The 19,338-nt window shown below is 41.3% G+C and overlaps 1 protein-coding gene across 7 annotated transcripts in view; it reads left to right on the forward strand.

Moving 5' to 3' along the window:
• The window catches only part of LOC117271944 (receptor-type tyrosine-protein phosphatase mu), a 231,636-nt gene that overhangs the window by 171,948 nt on the left and 40,350 nt on the right, over positions 1–19,338 (forward strand). For 5 of the 7 annotated variants that reach the window (XM_033650517.2, XM_078173094.1, XM_078173092.1 and 2 more), the window contains 5 exons: positions 4,649–4,729; positions 5,422–5,448; positions 8,988–9,181; positions 13,483–13,570; positions 17,310–17,386. In XM_033650517.2, the coding sequence (XP_033506408.1) occupies positions 4,649–4,729; positions 5,422–5,448; positions 8,988–9,181; positions 13,483–13,570; positions 17,310–17,386 (467 nt within the window). The remainder of the gene's footprint in view (positions 1–4,648; positions 4,730–5,421; positions 5,449–8,987; positions 9,182–13,482; positions 13,571–17,309; positions 17,387–19,338) is intronic. The other 2 variants (XM_033650519.2, XM_033650523.2) reach the window with 1 other exon arrangement.

The following is a 19,338-nucleotide window of genomic DNA, read 5'->3' on the forward strand; positions in this document are numbered from 1 at the left end:
TCATTCTTCTTTACAGGCCCTCAAGGGTTTGTTGTACCCTTTTTACATATTCCCTTTTTAAATTTCTTTGGTTTCTCTAATTAATCTTTGTTAAATTAACTAAAAGTAAACTTAAGTCAGCAGTATTAATAATTCACTATTAGGATGCTGCTGATGCCAGCACTATAGATATACGATAGCTGTGTTAATAGTTGCACTTGTTAATAACTTTAGGGAGTCTTGTACTGTGATCAATAATCAAGAGGGCTTGAAATCTAAACCTGACCTCAAATCTTACCGGTAAACACGAACACTCTGAGAAGTCTGTTGTGAGGCCCTAAACTCAGCAGCCTTCTGTCTTCAATCCAAGGGGGAAACACGCAACACATACTAGATGCGCTCTGGTGCGATAACCTATTAATGTTCTCCGTCCCAGGTTAAAGTTAATACCTTTGTTGATGGACAGCTCAGCTAAATCTGCACCCAGGGCTTGACCTGGTATAATCCCAGTCAAAACCATCAGATTAAAACTCCACAGCAGCTTCTGTCTCCACACCCCTGCAGGGGATGAGCCCCAAAGATGCTCTGACCTTGATTAACTGTCTGTTAGTGTGGATGTTCAAATCTGGCCCTCTGTCTGCCAGCGCAAATGATTTAAATGCATTACTTTTTTACTCTGCCTATCAGTGTAATTCCTTCAATACTGTACCTAAGCCCTCTCATGCTCTCCGTGACCTTACATGACTGTCAATAGTGTCATTTGGGCTCAAACATCATGGCTGACGGATTATAGTCCTGAACATACTGCACTCAACTCAAAACCTGTTAGCATGGCAGGCTCTGGTGATGTTGCGTGAGTCCTTATTCTGTTAAAGGGAATACTTCACTGCCAAAATTATAGTTTGTACAGTAAAACTTCAGTTAATAGCCCTATTATTTGCTTAAAGCACTGAACTCAACGGGCCTATATTTAGGACAGGCCTTTAATTCCTTTCACACAAAACTGTTGCTCAGTAAACATGGGGAAATACAATCAAATTGTTTATTTAAACCAGTATGAATATTAGTGCATTTGAGAGATTGTGCTACAGTTCTCGTGGATTATGGCACCCAGCATACCGACACAACACCACTAACTTGGATTAATTTTTTATGAAAAACCCTTTTGATTCTTTTGATCTTAGGACCCTTATGGACTAACGGAATATGAATAACTTACAGGGTAATTGAGAAATGGACATATAATTTGACTTTATGACCGCTTCTACCGTCTCTCTTGTTTTTCCATGCCGATAAATCTGAGTGCATTATTCTTTGGTGCTTATGGTTGTAGTAAAATGAACGTAACGATTGAATTATAGAGAATCTAACCGAGCTAACAATACATAGTACCTCCATGCTGACCAAAGTTAAAACATTTATGCACAGACTAAACAGCTAGCTAATGTTAGCTCAAGTGGGTAGCCAGCAACCTGGTATTATACATCCAAACAACTTCTATGCTTGGCAGCCAGACCAGGCTTCTAATTGAGACAGGCCTTTATTTGTCAGAATGTAGTAAAATGGACTGGGCGTATGATTGGGACTAAGCTTTAATTGAAGTTTTACAGCATATCAATTACTTAACCCATGTTGAATTGAATATGTGAGGAAATTTTTTTTTTTTTTTTAATTCCTCTACGGTGAACGAGGAATCAAAAAACTGAGAAAATTCTTAATGTATTGAAGTTATAGTGGTCCGCATTAAACAACAGCAAAACAATATCAAAATTTTGGTTTACAAATGCTTACACAACTATTGTAGTATAATCCAAATCTCATTTATCCAGTCATATGCAGTACTTCCAAATCAGACAGCCCTTCCTGACGGGAAACAGAACGGAAAGTGAAACTTATCTATGCGTTCTTCAAAGCCTACCTCACTAAGCACTGTCTGCTTGGAAAGTACTGAATACAGCTGGATAAATTAGATTTGGATTGTACTACAGGAGTTGTGTAAACGTTTGTAAACAGACCTTTTGATATAGTTTTGCTGTTGTTAAACGTGGACCTCTACGACTTCAATTCATCAAGAATTTTCTCAGTTTTTGGATTCTTCGTTCACTATAAGCATGCAAGAAAAGTCACGTTTTACTTTTTTCACAAATGTAACGATGGCCAAGTTATTGATATACAAATGATCATTTTAGGGGTGAAGTATTCCTTTAAGAGACGAATGTGACTCTACTCTGCTACAATCATTAATGACAGGTTACTTTGTACATTTACTGAAGTATTTAGTCTTGATATACTTCATCTGTATTTGAGCATTTACATTCTGTGCAACTTTATACTACTTTAGGGGCCGCAGTAGCTCAGTCTGTAGGGACTTGGGTTGGGAACTGGACCAAATACGGAGCATGGACTGGTAGCTGGAGAGGTGCCAATTCACCTCCTGGGCACTGCCAATGTGCCCTTGAGCAAATCACCAAACCCCCAACTGCTCGGGGCGCCGACGTCTCTCCATTTAATGCATGTTTAGGTCCTGTTTGTGCATGTGTGAATTTAGGGCCTCTGTGTGTGTGTGTATGACAACAGAGTGAGAGAATGTAGTTTCCCCTCTGTGATATACAGTACAGGCCAAAAGTTTGGACACACCTTCTCATTCAATGCGTTTTCTTTATTTTCATGACTATTTACATTGTAGATTCTCACTGAAGGCATCAAAACTATGAATGAACACATGTGGAGTTATGTACTTAACAAAAAAAGGTGAAATAACTGAAAACATGTTTTATATTCTAGTTTCTTCAAAATAGCCACCCTTTGCTCTGATTACTGCTTTGCACACTCTTGGCATTCTCTCCATGAGCTTCAAGAGGTAGTCACCTGAAATGGTTTTCCAACAGTCTTGAAGGAGTTCCCAGAGGTGTTTAGCACTTGTTGGCCCCTTTGCCTTCACTCTGCGGTCCAGCTCACCCCAAACCATCTGGATTGGGTTCAGGTCCGGTGACTGTGGAGGCCAGGTCATCTGCCGCAGCACTCCATCACTCTCCTTCTTGGTCAAATAGCCCTTACACAGCCTGGAGGTGTGTTTGGGGTCATTGTCCTGTTGAAAAATAAATGATCGTCCAACTAAACGCAAACCGGATGGGATGGCATGTCGCTGCAGGATGCTGTGGTAGCCATGCTGGTTCAGTGTGCCTTCAATTTTGAATAAATCCCCAACAGTGTCACCAGCAAAACACCCCCACACCATCACACCTCCTCCTCCATGCTTCACAGTGGGAACCAGGCATGTGGAATCCATCCGTTCACCTTTTCTGCGTCTCACAAAGACACGGCGGTTGGAACCAAAGATCTCAAATTTGGACTCATCAGACCAAAGCACAGATTTCCACTGGTCTAATGTCCATTCCTTGTGTTTCTTGGCCCAAACAAATCTCTTCTGCTTGTTGCCTCTCCTTAGCAGTGGTTTCCTAGCAGCTATTTGACCATGAAGGCCTGATTGGCGCAGTCTCCTCTTAACAGTTGTTCTAGAGATGGGTCTGCTGCTAGAACTCTGTGTGGCATTCATCTGGTCTCTGATCTGAGCTGCTGTTGACTTGCGATTTCTGAGGCTGGTGACTCGGATGAACTTATCCTCAGAAGCAGAGGTGACTCTTGGTCTTCCTTTCCTGGGTCGGTCCTCATGTGTGCCAGTTTCGTTGTAGCGCTTGATGGTTTTTGCGACTCCACTTGGGGACACATTTAAAGTTTTTGCAATTTTCCGGACTGACTGACCTTCATTTCTTAAAGTAATGATGGCCACTCGTTTTTCTTTAGTTAGCTGATTGGTTCTTGCCATAATATGAATTTTAACAGTTGTCCAATAGGGCTGTCGGCTGTGTATTAACCTGACTTCTGCACAACACAACTGATGGTCCCAACCCCATTGATAAAGCAAGAAATTCCACTAATTAACCCTGATAAGGCACACCTGTGAAGTGGAAACCATTTCAGGTGACTACCTCTTGAAGCTCATGGAGAGAATGCCAAGAGTGTGCAAAGCAGTAATCAGAGCAAAGGGTGGCTATTTTGAAGAAACTAGAATATAAAACATGTTTTCAGTTATTTCACCTTTTTTTGTTAAGTACATAACTCCACATGTGTTCATTCATAGTTTTGATGCCTTCAGTGAGAATCTACAATGTAAGTAGTCATGAAAATAAAGAAAACGCATTGAATGAGAAGGTGTGTCCAAACTTTTGGCCTGTACTGTATATAGTATATAGGATATAATATAGTATGTCTTCCTCTTCTTCGTCTTCTCCTTCTTCTATATTTACATTACACTTCCAAAGTAGATACTTTTCTTCTTTTGCTCCACTGCATTCGTGTTAGCTAAAGTTGCTTGTTACTTTGCATATAAAGAGTGCACATACAAAACATATAATCATCTTGTAAATATGTTGCATATATGTTCCTACTGTGTATCCAGTTGTGCACACGGTACCGTATTAGTTTAGTTTGCTCAGGTCTCTGAGATTTCTGCAGCCAGTACCGCACAGTGAGGGTCAGTGGAACTTTGTGATGTATCTTGGCATTGCTACTTTTCCTTAAGTAAAACTTTTGAATGCTATCTCCACCACCAAACAATGCCAGACTATTACTGATCGCCTGGTGTTGTGTTCTTTTTCTCCATCTCTAGCTGGATCATCACCCTCTTCCTTCACGCTGCCTAAAGCCAACACACTCAGCTCTTCCATCCCCACCAACTCCTACTACCCAGGTAAACATACACTGTATCTCCTCATGCTAATCCTGTGTGTCAACAGACAAGTGTTTACTATGGAAGCAGTGATGTTGAGTGAAAGCAGAAGGTGTGAAATTCAGTCATCAGGAAACCTGCAGAAGTGTCAGGATAAATTAATAAGAGACAGCATTTCCAAACAAGTGTTAATTAGTTTTATGTTCTTGGTAGGGGCTCCTTTTATGTAAATGACATACTAATAAAGTAAAGTGTGGTATGAGTGAATGTAAGTGCTTTAAAAATTAGAAAACGATTTCACAAATGAGATGGTGGATAAATTGACTTTAGATGGGTTTACACCCTGCTACATCTCTGGTTATAGCAGAAAAGAGTTTTATGTCACTTTGCCAAGATGGAATTTAGCTGTTCAATCATGACTTCAATTTCTCCATATAATATGCATAATTGTGTGTCTTATGTAATCAGATCACAGCTCATTGATTAGATGGAGTAAAGGGCAGCTCGACTGATAATCAACTAAACTTATTGTGTAATTAGCTTTTCTGGAAAATATGATAAGTTTCTTGTTATGCTGCTTGGCAAGAGACCAACAAACTGCCCATTATTTTTTTGTTATTGTTGTTTTTCTGTGGATTTATCTTGGCTTCTTTTATTTACTGCAACTCTCTTTCCTCCTCCAACTTCTGCACTTGTTATGGGGGTATGAGCAGATCCCTTTGTGCCAACTGCTATCTTAGGTGAGACACATTTTCTTTTCCCATTGCTGTTGATTATTTCTTCTTATTTCTCCGCTGAAGAAAATTACATTCATAAGATGGCTGTTTGAAGACTTAACTGTGAGGACAAACAAAAAAAAAAAAGCACAGATTTTGTTTTTTCCCATTTTTGGTTTGGTTGGCTCTTTGACTAAAGATGGCTTCCTCACCTTCATACCTGCCTGCTGCTTCTCCCCCTCCTCCTCCTCCTCCTCCTCTTCCCTCCCCTCCTCCTTCTCCTTCCTCCCCTCTTCCTCTCCCCTTCCCCGTCAAACGAGGGGCTCTCCTGGGCTGAGGCTGGCTTCACTCCATCCCATCCGCATTGCGTGTCGTGCGTGTGATGTCACATACGTGTTTGACCTCTCATATGCATGGACAGACATGTGGACTGGATGTGGGGGAGTGTCTAAGGGGGGCAACGGGGGGGCAGTTCGCCCCAGCGCCACGGCTACAGCGTGCTGAAGCCATAGCAGCTGCACTGAGACACAAACAGAAATTAAACAGTGTGAGAGGGAGACACAAAATCGCTCTCTCTTAGCCCCCCTCAACAAAAAAAAATAATCCAAAAAACGGGATGCGTTCGGTCTGAACATCTAAAGTCTTGCATTAGCAGTGCTGCCCTCCCTTCCCTCCCCTCTCTCCTCACTACGCATTTAACTCCCCTCCCTCCCTCCAAAACAACAACCTTTTCTATTATTCTTTTTAATGTCGCTCCCCCTGCCTTTGGCTAACTGCTAGTGACCTACTTGTTTTTGTTTTGGTTTTGCCAGTGTTTATTCATCCTGTTCAGTGATAAAATAGAATTATAAAAAAGCATTTTGTTCGCCTGTTAATTATTACTGGCCTTTGTTGAATATGCACAGCAGCCCAAAGTGCAGCGTCTTAAACAAGCAGATGCTTTTTATACCAGCAGAGCACATAATGTAGCTACTAAGTGGGGCACTACAACTGCAATAATTTAATACTCAAGGCCAAGAAGGAAGATGCAATAAGCAACTCTACTCCAGCTTCACCACAAGCACCATAACTGCGTTTATGAGTACACAACCTACAGTTAGGGCTGATGATGTTGTTTTGTTTTTTCCCTCCTCCCCTACAAAAGTGCAACTTTAGGCAGCGTCTTTCATCATCACTGTTGTGACAGCTGCTTATGTTAGTTCCACGTTTAATGAAGCATGAAACAATTAACATGAAATTGCGGCAGCCAGAAAAGGTTACATGCTTTCAGTTGTGACACATTCAGTCACAGCATTGTCTCATCAGTTGAGGTTAATGATCAAAACTGATTAGATCATAGTGGATTGGTAATGTTTTTAAATTCAATCGCACATTCTATTTTAACTTTTTAAAAATTGGTATAAATACAGGTGTCGCCACTAGCACATGCAAATATAATTATAGCAATTACAGCAAGAAATCTGAAATGTCAGAGTACTCCAAAAAAAAAAAAAAAAAAAAAAAAAAAATCATTAAAATTTGCAAGTCACAGATTTGAAACAATTACAGCTAGTTCCAAAGCAGGGTGTCTGCAGGTCCTTAAAAAGTCTTAAAATGTAATAATAAAAAAATAATAATAATAATAATAATTAAAGTAATAATAGTCATTAAATAGTATTAAACAAGAACATTGGAACATTTTATCTAATACAATATATCCATATTTTAATTTCTTTTCATCAAAATGAGTCAAGCTCTTTTGCATGAAAGTCCACATTTCGGATGTTCTTTAAACCCTACCACTAAACCACTTACCTGCTGGCAAAATGCACATTAACCTAACTCACTCTAATCTTCCTACATTAAACCTACCTCTGCACAGGACCACATACTTTCCTTTATACTTATCTGCAATGCTTGAATAATAAAAAAAGATGATATGTCCAAACATTAGTCTTAAACTTGTTAAAAATAATCTTAAAAAGGTTTTATAAAAAGCTTTAAATTTAAGTGTCTAATTCCTGTAGACACCCTGCAAAGACGACCAGTATTTCACCATTATTTTCTCCCTTGAGATTCATGACTTCCTTGTTTTGTTCTTTTACTTTTGTCTTGCACTGTTGAAATTGCCCCATCCATCCACTCAACATCCCCCCTTGACTAGGCTTTCTACCTATAGGCAGTTTGGACTGAGGAGGCATGTGATCTTGCCCTATAGCGTAGCTCTAAAACACTCTACTGTGACAGGTTCTCATGCTGTATTGTTGCTTATCCCCTCTCTCCTCTCTCTTCTCCTCTTTCTCTTTACATACGTAACCTCTTATGTATCTGCTATCTAAAAAGTGCCCATTAATGGTAAGTTTTCCCAAGTGGGCCCTGGGTTGGGGGAAGGAGGTGGTGTTTACTCAGAAAGCAAGCCGAAAGTGAGAGGCTGCTTCTGACATGGACATTACGACATTTATTGCATGACCAGTGGACATGTTAGCATCTCACCACCCTCTGCCGTACCGTGCCACCAAGCCACCATTAGCCTAGCATGGTCAAAGTACGTACAACGCCCCATGGCAGCATCACCCCATGCATTCTCCTCCCATCTCCGCTTCCCTCCTGTTTATTTATTTATTTACTTTTCTTTTTAGGTTTGGTTTTTTCTTTTTTCATTTTTCGGGGAAAAGAACGGGTGGCAGGGGTTGAATCCACGCTGTGTCTGTGTGATGCTTCTGACGGTGCCTGCTGCAACATGCTCACTGTGGCCCACCGCACCCCCTCACATCCTCCTCCTCCATGTTTCTGGACACCCTCCATCGTCCGCTGGCTCCCCACAGCATCTGTGCCTCATGTCTGCCACTGACTGGATTACAGTATGAAAGAGCTGGAATGGACTCTGACTCTCAATATGAGCTGCAGCCCAAGCCAGCATACTGCACTGCCAGTTGTAAAAAAAACAAAACAAAAAACAAAAAGTAAACTTGTTGTTTTACAGCATCTTCATGTGGATTTTTATGACCTCTCTATACTGTTTCTTGCATTCGAGGGCCGCTGACTCCTTTTATTCTGACAGTAGCCATATTAAATGCTAATAGTGTAAGTGTTATACTTTAAGGGCCTCGTATTTGAATGGCTTTCGGCTGTCCTACAGTACAGTGGGCCTGTAATATTAAATATCTTCCAGCCACACACTGAGACAGATGGACCTGAACCTTCCCACCACATGACTCATCCTATTACTCAATGATGTTGTGTTGTTGTGACCATCCATAACAAACAGATTACTAGTTGAGAGTTGTTTGTCAATCTGGAGGGTGGTGACATAATGCTTAACAGTAAATGAGATAATGTGCCATCTGTTAATGGGAACAGTTGTAACTGAGATATGTGCTGGGAGAAGAGGGACCACACCTAGGCAACCAAATTCCACTTTAATATGACAGTTAACTCTTAAAACACGCCCGCCATTTACTGCTTCGAGCATTATGTCACCTGTATGTATCTGATAACCACAGACTGATAACTCATGCGGCTCTGTAGCTCCTACCTCTCGGTCCTCACCTGCTCTGGCCTGTCCCTGTTTTTATGTCCCCCAGATGAGAGCCAGAACATGGGCAGCGACACCAGCAGCCTGGTGCAGTCGCACACTCACTCCCTGAGGAAGCGGGAGACGGTTGATGTGCCGTACCAGACGGGTCAGCTGCACCCCGCGATCCGCGTGGCAGACCTCCTCCAGCACATCACTCAGATGAAGTGCGCTGAGGGCTACGGCTTCAAGGAGGAGTACGAGGTAGGACGCAACCCAGCCGTCTTCCTCCCTCCCCACCCTCCGCTGTAAACACAAATAAAGCCTGGTGATGGGCTTGTAACATCTCCACGGAGATTCTTAAGTGGAGATGTTTATCAGTCTAATATGAGGCTTCATCTGTGTCGTGGTGTACAGTCCCGTGTATCTGTCTCCCTCTTCTTCTATCTGTCTCTCTCACTGTTTTGCACCGCACAGCAGAACTGTTTTGTTTCTCCCCAGATGCACTTTTATGATAAATTGTTAATGTACCCCGTCTCAGTGTGTTTACGGTGTGATTCGTTTTGTTGTTCATCTGTTCCTTGTTGTTTGCAGCGACTGTGCACTGCGCGTGTGTGTGTGTGTGTCAAATGCTGCTGTCCCAGTTCCCCTCAGAGACTCAGCTGTAGACCACCTTGAAATGCAACCCCCTCCCCAAACAATGCACACACACACACACACACACACACACACACACACACACACAAAGAGTGAGGAACAGCCACCTGTGTGTTAGCCACATCCCCTCCTTTACCTGAATCAGGTCCGATTAGGCTCCCGCAGCCTGCCGCTCTCTTAAGACTGTTGTCACACAACAGCATTGGTAATCTGACACCGTGCCTCTCGCTGACACCAAAACAAAAGATTTTGCCCCAGAAGATCATCACTCTCATTTCCTCTCATTAGTGCGGGAGGCTGGCAGGGTTTGGCGGCACTCCAGCCTTCCTCGCCGTCCCTCAGCACCACACCAGCCAGCCTCATCTCACCCTGATGCCATGTTGTAACAGACTGGCTTCAAGCTATACTTTCTAAATCCTCCTTTTGAAATATCTCATCTCTATCACTCTGCTCTCTCCACCTGACATCACATTGGCCCTCTTCGCTGATAGTATTTCCACTTTTTTTCTTACATCTTGTGTTTTTCTTTATCACTCCCCCCCCCTCCCCCCATGCTCACTTCCTCTTCTTTAACTCACGTCACATCTTTTTTTCCACCCTCTGAACATACTCCCTTCATCTCTTTTCCTGTACTTATCTACACCTCCTGCGTTCTTTCCATGCTTCCCTCTTCCTCTCCTTCCTCATCTCCCTTCCCTGCTTAGTTCTTCTATGTGTGGGCCAGATTTATCAGTAATTAACTCCCCACTTCCCCCTCATGACTGCGGAATTAAATAATGCAGCCTCCCGTTGCTACCTGCAGCATCAGATCATTGAGGGGCTGAAGTGCTTTGAGCTGCCCTCCGGGCCTAATCCATTATGGATAAAGGTGTTTTGGGTTCACGCAGCCGGCATTGCATGGACGCGTAACAGTCAATCAAAAGGAAGCATCGCCACAACAAGCGAACGGACCCCCATCCCCCTTACCCAGTTGTCATCTACCTGTCCCCAGCCTGCTTGCAAACAAAAAAAAAGGGCCTGTGGGATGCTTAACTTGTGTAACGGAGCTCATTCTCACTTGGCTAGAGCGATTCATTTGTATGTTGTGTTCCGCTGCTGTCTTCTCTATATCAATCTGTCTTAAGGTCAATGCCCTTTTTAACCGTTTATTATTGATGATGAGATTGGAGCCCAGTGCACCTCTAAACCTGTTGACTTACACTGTACTATATCTCTCTCTGACCCATGCTTCTTGTTATTCTGTACGTTAACTTTGGATCAGATAAACGAGGTAAGCTAATACTTTTGGTTATTTGTGAGTTTTCTTTTAAACTTGTAGATGATATCACGAACCTGACAGATTGACGGTGCTTGTTGGCTATTTTTTTTTTTAAAAAAAAGGCCCTGTGGGATGACATCATCTCACATGTATGATCTAGTCTGAAAAGGGCATTTACCAACAGAAGCTATGCAAAGTTACCAAAGCAGTCAGATGATGTGTGATATAGTGACATTTTTGAAAAGCTTTTGTCATGTAAAGTCTTAATAATGTCACTGTGATTTTTTTTTTTTTTCCTGTAATCAGAAACTGTGAGATTCATAAATACTCCACAACTTAAGTCTGATGTTTCTTTATAAAGCTTTTCAAAATCATACGTACGACCACACCGGTACAACAAAAAGAGCCAGAATATTTTTAAAAATAAATTAATTGTAAAAAATTAATTTGCTGACTCATACCAGCAATTTCTGACACTGGACTAGACTAAAAATAAATAATAATAAATAAAATAAATGTAAGTCTGTTTCATTTTCTCATAGCCAAACACCAAATCCCACATTTACAATTTGGACACCACACGTCACACTCTGCAGACTATTGTATTGTATTGTATACTTTGCAAAAGCTTTATAAAGCCATGTTTGATAGAAAGAAAGTACTTGCATGTCCAAATTCTTCTGCACGTTGACGCACAATTTGAGTAAACGAAACCAGTAGCAGAAAACAAGTTTCAAGTGCTCTGTAAATGTTATGTTGTCATTGTATTTCACCTGCTTTCAGCTTGTTTCATGTGAAGGGAGATGTGTTGCATCTAGCCTTCTGTGAGAATCTCGACTTTCTATAGGCTCCAACCACAAATGAACACTCGTCAGTCTGAATGAGTCTCCTCTTCTCACACAGTAAATGATTTATTCAGAAGCAACTCACTGAACAATTCTGCTTCTTTATGTTGCCATCCTTTATTTTATTTCATTTTTTTTTATTTTGCTACGGTGTGCATTGTATGTCAAGTGCTCTGTTGTCGCTTTACTGTATGTACAGTAGGTTTTCCCATGTATGATTGTATGTAGAGAACAAACTGCGCTTTTCCACTTTTACTTTTAAGTGGTTGCGGACAGGAAAACATAACTGTGCTGGGACCGGAGTACAGCAGGTAGCCTGTAATTAAAAACATACCAAGTTGGATGTGGGCCAATGTGAATAATTTGAGGATGGTGAAAAAACTACCTGCAGATGCACTGGAGTAAAGTACAGCACCGACCTTTACTACAAAACAATTTTTACAGATGGAGCCAGCCGTTGTTTTTCCATCACTGTCTAATGAATGTTAGGCAGCCAATTATTCCCAGTGTGGGTATATAGCCTTTAAATTGAAAGCCTTCATATAATCTCTACCTCTTGGGACACTAACTACTTTATCGCCATAATTTATTTTTCTGGATTCAGGCTCTAAACAGCCTGAGGAATGAGACCATCGCATCGGAGACAGGCAGGGTCACTCGGTTTAAGAGAGAACTATTATAAAGTTGCCAGGTAACGCCTTTCGGCTTGAAGATGATTTGTCTTCGGATACTTGATATTAGACTTGTATCCTTCAGAGTGACAGGGGGAGCGACATTGGCCCGTGCACTTACTCAAGACATACTGCCGCAGGAGAAGAGGCCTGTATAATCCATCTCTGAGACATGCTTCCATCTTCACTGGAAGGATGGGACATATTTTTAGCATATTAAAGCTGTTTCTCAGTGAAATCACTAATCCTCGGGACTTAATACAGGAATATGTCCTTGTGTGGTGTCTGAAAACGCCTTTATTTGCTAGACAAACGGCTCGCTGCCTGCCACAGCACTGAGATGAATGAAACCATCAAGTCCTAGACCACAGATGATTGAAGACAATGCGCTCCCAGACTGGCTAACCACACTTAAAGGAGCTCTCCAAACAATCTGTCTAACGTCCGATAAATGCTCCCGGATCTTTACTTGCAGATGCTCTGCATTCTAATGTATTAGCTGAGTTTTTTAAATGTGCATTAGCCAGACTATCAAAAAGCCAGAACAATAACATGTTCTTGTCTGGGCTAGTCTGCTCGGAGCCGAACCCCACCCGCCCCTGCTGAACAGCGGTGGACTGGCAGTGGAGATGTATTTTCATAATTTGGCTTAATTGTGCCTGGTGTGCCATCAGAATGGAAATCTCCCCAGCGAGAGATGATAAATATTTCATGAGGGTAATCTGAGCAGAGCAGTTTTGATCTGCAGACGATGAGCTGGCTTTATTTTTCCCCGCGACGAGCTGATTGAGTCCTTCAGATGAGGCAGACAGACAGCCGCTGCGGTGGCTCCGCCCGGCAGAGCGGCGCAGGGGGAGAGGTTTGAGCGTGACACCCGCCGCTTCTGCCCTAATGGCACTTGCTGTTTGACACAGCTCCCCAGGATCCACCACCCTCTCTGTGTTTCATGTCTAATAATGATGTGAATATATCTCTCCCCGTGTCTTCCTTTCTATTGCCAATGTTCCCTTCCTTTTTTTGTGGAACTGAAAGAGGAAGACTGTGTTCTTTAGCCTGGTTATCATTTAGAGTGCTCACACATGACACCATATTTCATCTCCCCCCTCTCTGTTCTCTGTTTTCTGTCTTTTTCAGAGCTTTTTTGAAGGACAGTCTGCGCCATGGGACTCTGCCAAGAAGGATGAGAACCGCATGAAGAACCGATATGGGAATATTATTGCATGTGTGTACAAAGCACCTCCTGAGCGCTCATGAATTTTTGTGTGTGCCGTTCCCATTCTTCTGGCTGATTTATTGGCCAGGCTTGTGACTCTGGATAACTATAAGCTGCTCAAACAGAGTTTTATTATCAGCCAACGAGAGCAGCTTTGACCTTTCCAATCTACTTTTATATTCATCTTCCTGCAGTGTCTTTTCAGTTATGAGAAATAAGCCACGCGGCATATGGCACATAACATGTAGCCTTGGTAATGTTTATAAAATCTTCAGTTTGATTTCACAATTAATTCATATTGCCTATCCAAACTTGAGCTGAACTGTGATGCAAAGTGGCTGATTGATGCTGATTGGACAGTTCATTTTAACCCTCTTTCATCACAGATGTCACGGCAACACCTTGAAGATATAAAGAAATAAAATGCACCGCAAATTACGACAAATTCAACTTTTATGAATATGAGCATAATCCAGAGTCAAGGCTGCATTATTTTCATTTCACAGATGTATCTGATCATAAATGCATGTCCTTATTTAAAGTATTACATAGTGTCTCCATTCTGTGCTCACCCCATTCTCACTGCTGACCTTATTAACCATTAACTGAAAGGTTTATAAGGTCTTCTGTCAAACAAGTCTTATGCAACTCAGGTCAATGAGTTCTGAAAATATGACTTTAATCATAAGTTTTTGCTCTTAATGTCATATTATCAAGGTTTTTAACCAAGGCCACCGCTGGCCATTGGAGTGCCCTCAGCATAATTGCTTTGTGGTTGTAATAAAACCTTCGGCCCTGATTCTACAGAGAGACAGAGAGAGCTGCACAGCAAGACATCTGCATACACACATATATATATATATATATATATATATATATATATATGTGTGTGTGTGTGTGTGTGTAAAATTCAATTTATTACTTGGTGCCATTATTAGTATCATTGCCAGTAATGGTCTAATGGTGCCTGTTGTAGTTGTGCTTCATCTTAAATGTAAAAAGTTCATCGTTATGATTATGATCAGCGATCATTAGCTGTTTTGGTGCCACCTCCACCACTTGACGCCCTACACACAGTGGGTCTCATCCACGAGATGTTAGTAAATCTGTGCGTAGATCTGCACATACTAAAAACCTACTTGGGATTTGATCGTGGGCACGTGTGTATGTTCACGAATGCCAATCAATCGTAAATTGGCAGTGCACTCCCTCATGTCAGCAATGAGCATACATCCTCGCCCATGTATAGCCAGTGACCACCATATATGGAGGTGGTAATTACTATGGATAGATGCATCCTGACCACTGAGCAAACAAACAGAGAAAGAAGAAAAGAAAAACTTTTCTGACACTGAGACTGAGGGTATTTTAGGTGAAATGGGGGTTGAGAAAAACATTTTATTTTCTTCTGTTAATTGTAATGTGACAGGGACAGGTAAATTGAAGGCCTGGAAGGAGGTAACAGGTGCCGTTAACTCTGTGTCCTCTGTTGTAAGAGCCATTCAAAAAGTTACATGAAAATGGTTAGACATGAAACTTGCTGCAAAAAACACACAGTACACACAGAAAAAACAACTACTAAAACATGTTAATACAGGCAATCTAATGTTGGCAATGACCCACCGTTAAGTTTAACAACAAGTATGATAGTTTAGCGTAAAATCACATCTCCAACTTTCTGGCAGATTCGGGTTCACCAACTGCCAGGTGTGAGCGGAGACAGAAGACAAATTGCTTTCCCACATCCGCAAGTCTTTTTAAACCAAAACTCAATTTGAAATAATATTTACATGTCCCACGTTGCGTCTCTGATCATTAAATTAAACAAAAATGACATGCAGTTTTGGGCTGCAGTGCGTAAAGAGGGTAGAGGAGGAGTGCATTGGTTTTATTTATTCAGAGAACAGTGTTTTCCAGTTTTGTATTAAGTCATGGGGTCCAGATTTCTTCTTAGTCATTAGTTCAAGGGCCACAAAGTTTATTATACTCAGCATCATACTTGCATTTGGCCATGTCATCAAGCTAGTCTGCGGTCTCTGTTAAGTAGCTGTCTGTAATTCACTCACTTTACAACAGGAAATGGCACTTCAAAATAGAAGCTTGTGCCGGAAATTCACAGAACTTCAAAAATAAAGTGTGTTTTTAACAACCTTGACACTTTCGCAAGTCCTTTGCAGTCCATTCAGAATAGCCCGTGACCCACTTTTGGACTGCTATCCACTAGTTGGAAACCACTGTATTAAATAACTATGACAATGAAAACACCTCATCAATTATAGTCATGTTTAAAGTTAGTATTAGTTGAAATATTCAGCTATAAAAACTGAGTGTCTCAGTCTTAGCTTATAATAAAGTATATGAGATGTCCATATTTAAATATCACAGATTTTGTTTTCATTGTTTGTTATTGACTTGGCCTGTAATGATCAGCTACTCCCACTCAGCTTCAGCGCCATGAAACTGGCCTATATAAAGGGTATATGAAGGATTCTGATTTACCTCCAAGCAGGTGTTAAGATATCTAACCTTGCAGGAAGATAAGATACTGCAGCCCACGCCTTCAGGAGAGAGTGTATCTTTAGAGAGTCATATAACATGTTTGAAGAGAGTGACAAATGACTTATCAGCTGTTTCCAACTGCTAAGACATTCACCAATGTGTGCCTTGAAACAGCTTCACCACTGTCTCCATGATACACCTCGAGGCAAATGTATAAATGTATTTCCTTATCCAGCCTCCTGAGACCCTGCGTCCTCATATGAAGACATCACATTCTGGGTTTGCTGCACCTTAAACGTCAATCTGTTTAGCTTAGACCTGTTGTCCTCATTCGTGGACACTTTTTTGTGCCATCTAGTGGCAGTGAGAGCACAATACACTAATTTGTGTAAAAACAAGGTGGCCGCCATCTCTGCTAAGTCAGTCTGCAGCCGATCCCCACACAAATGTGGACAAGGTTCAAAACCTGATCACATTTTATGGTTGAAACTTGTTTATTTATGATAAATAGAGTTTGTAGTTTGCTATGGCAACAAATTTGACCAATTTAGCAACAATATCAAACAAAGACGCTGTTAATTAGGAAGTACTTGTTTGAGGACGTTGGGACTTTATTATCGTCTCTTCGCATGAATAGTTTTATACTTAATTACACACTTGTGAATATTAAAAGTAAACCTGTCGTCCCCATATGAGTACATCATTAAAAAAAAACTACTTCCTGTTTGAGGACAACGTGCAGTTTCTATACTCATCAGGTCCAACTGACATCAAATAGTTTGTAGAAATAAAAGCCGGGGTCTCAGGAGGATGTAGAAATAGAGGCGTGGCAAAATGCTGAATGATAGCGGTCTTTCACTCGAAAATTTAGAATGACTGATTCACCAACATGCACACGGTAGTGAGAGCAAATTTGGCTGGTGAATCCGACGGTAATTTTGCATACCCATTCCTTTTCTGCACCAACTACAAACATTTCTACGCACAATGTCAGTGAATGAAGCCCATTGTGTTTGTCATCTTGGTTTAGTCACATGACAACAGCCATTAATCAGCCATGTTGCATTTCTACAACTCTAATTTTATTTGTGCCACAGCATGATGCCAGTCTGATCACTCCTCCATCACCACTCTCTGTTCTTCTGTTGTACTGTCTGTCCCTCTGTCCCACTCGCACTTTTCTTCTCCTGATGCCCTCGTTAATATGATTAATTCAACACTGGTTTCTTCCTCTCCGCCTCTCTTCCAGATGATCACTCCCGTGTCAGGCTGCAGGCCCTGGAGGGGGAACAGAGCTCCGATTACATTAATGCAAATTACGTTGATGTAAGTACACACACCAGCCAGCGCCACCAACGCAAAGGTCACTGCGCTTCCTCTCGGGAAGAGAGAGGGCGCTGGTCCCGCCGTTGCAGGGGGGCCTGAGGGACAAAGCAGCCCCTACTGCCTGCCCATCACATGCACACAGACACATACAGACGGAAACAGTCACACACACACATACACACACATTGCCTTTATATTCAACTTTAGAGGGCTGCTGTATCACTCCATTCATTGGATATATTAAGAGGAATGAAGATCAGAGGCTGACAGCACTGGGAGAGAAAAAAGGCAAACTGGCACACAGGGGAAACTGAGGTTATAGTTTTGGACTTGCTTTGAACAACAGCACGAACACGTTGTGAAAACCAAAAATGAGAAGAAAAAGGCGAGGAGTTTCATGGATGATTAGTTAGCCAAGTTAAAACAATGGATCAAACTGGAGAAAAGAATACAAGTTACACAAAGAGAGAGCACAATGTGGTGCCTTGAACATCACAAATAGAAGCAGATATACAGAAATGAGCATTAAATACGTCAGAATTATAAGTATGGCTGCTGTAACTCTTCTGTTCCTTTATTTACAAAGTGATAATCATACATTCAATAATTTTTTTATACCTAAATGACAAGTAGGTCATTTGTCTTTGTTTTCTATAACAGGCAATAATGCTGTCACAAGACATTTTCTAGATTTGCTCCCACTATATAGTCAAAGTTTGGTTAAGTAGAGGCAACCATCCACATCGATGTACTACCCAAAGCCCCAGATACACCAAACCAGCATCACAGAACTAGCAGCGACTGTTGCACCACCTCATGTCGCTTGTGTTTAAGCCAAAAAATTGTACTTGAACACACCGCAAAGACTGCAACGGACGGCAAACTAGCATGTACATTCAGCACCCGCATGAGAGGAAATGACTCCCCATACCAGCAGGTGGCGGTAGTATGTATTTGTCACTGAAATAAGGAAACTGGAATACGTAGGACTGCAGATATACGAACCATTGTTATGAAACATACATGAAACACAGCAGCGTTTGCTTACCATTTTCACACCACTCTCGCTCATCTCTCGGTCTTCAGTTGCTTCATTCTAGATTCCTACATCATAAAATTATTAATGTGTTGGGATGATGAAATGAAAAACAAGGACAAGGTGTCTGCTGTTCCTAAAAGACGTCATAAATTTAGTTCTGTTAGACCTTAAAAGTCATTAAATAGTCTTAAATTTAAGGTCTTAGTTGATGCAAACATTTCATCCAATCTTTTTTATCCCTCTTTAAAGTTCTTTTTTTTCAAATAAGTTAAGTTTTTCTGAGTGTTAGTCCACATTTCTGATCTCTTTCTCTTTCTCTTTCTGATATGCTGATCATTACACCTTTCACTGAACCCAGTACTTTCCTTAATACTTGCCCTTACCTGTTGGTAAAATGTAGATTAACCTAACTCTTACTAATATCCCTGTTACTACATAAGTCCTACCTCTGCATGGACCCTATACATACATATGTATATACCGCTTACCTTTATACTTACCTGCAGTTCTTAAATATTAATAATGATAATGATCTCTCTGAAAAAACGGTCTTAAATTTAACTAAAAACATCTTCAAATGGTCTTTAAAAGTATTAAAAGTGAAGGGTCTGATACCTGTAGACACCCTGAAGATGAGTCTTATATGTAAATGGTATATGGACTGCATTTGTATAGCGCTTTTACACTACATGTCAGATTCACCCATTCACACACACAGTCAAACACTGGTGGCCGAGGCTGCCATATAAGTTGCCACCTGCTACTCAGTAACCATTCACACGCTCTCACACACTGATGGAACAGCCATCAAGAGTAATATCTTGCCCAAGGATATTTCGACATTCGGACTGAAGTAGCCCAGGTTTGAACCGCCAATCTCCTGATTGGTGGACGACACGCTCTACCTCTGAGC

Source organism: Epinephelus lanceolatus, chromosome 12, assembly GCF_041903045.1.
Source record: "Epinephelus lanceolatus isolate andai-2023 chromosome 12, ASM4190304v1, whole genome shotgun sequence".
Lineage (NCBI taxonomy): Eukaryota > Metazoa > Chordata > Actinopteri > Perciformes > Serranidae > Epinephelus > Epinephelus lanceolatus.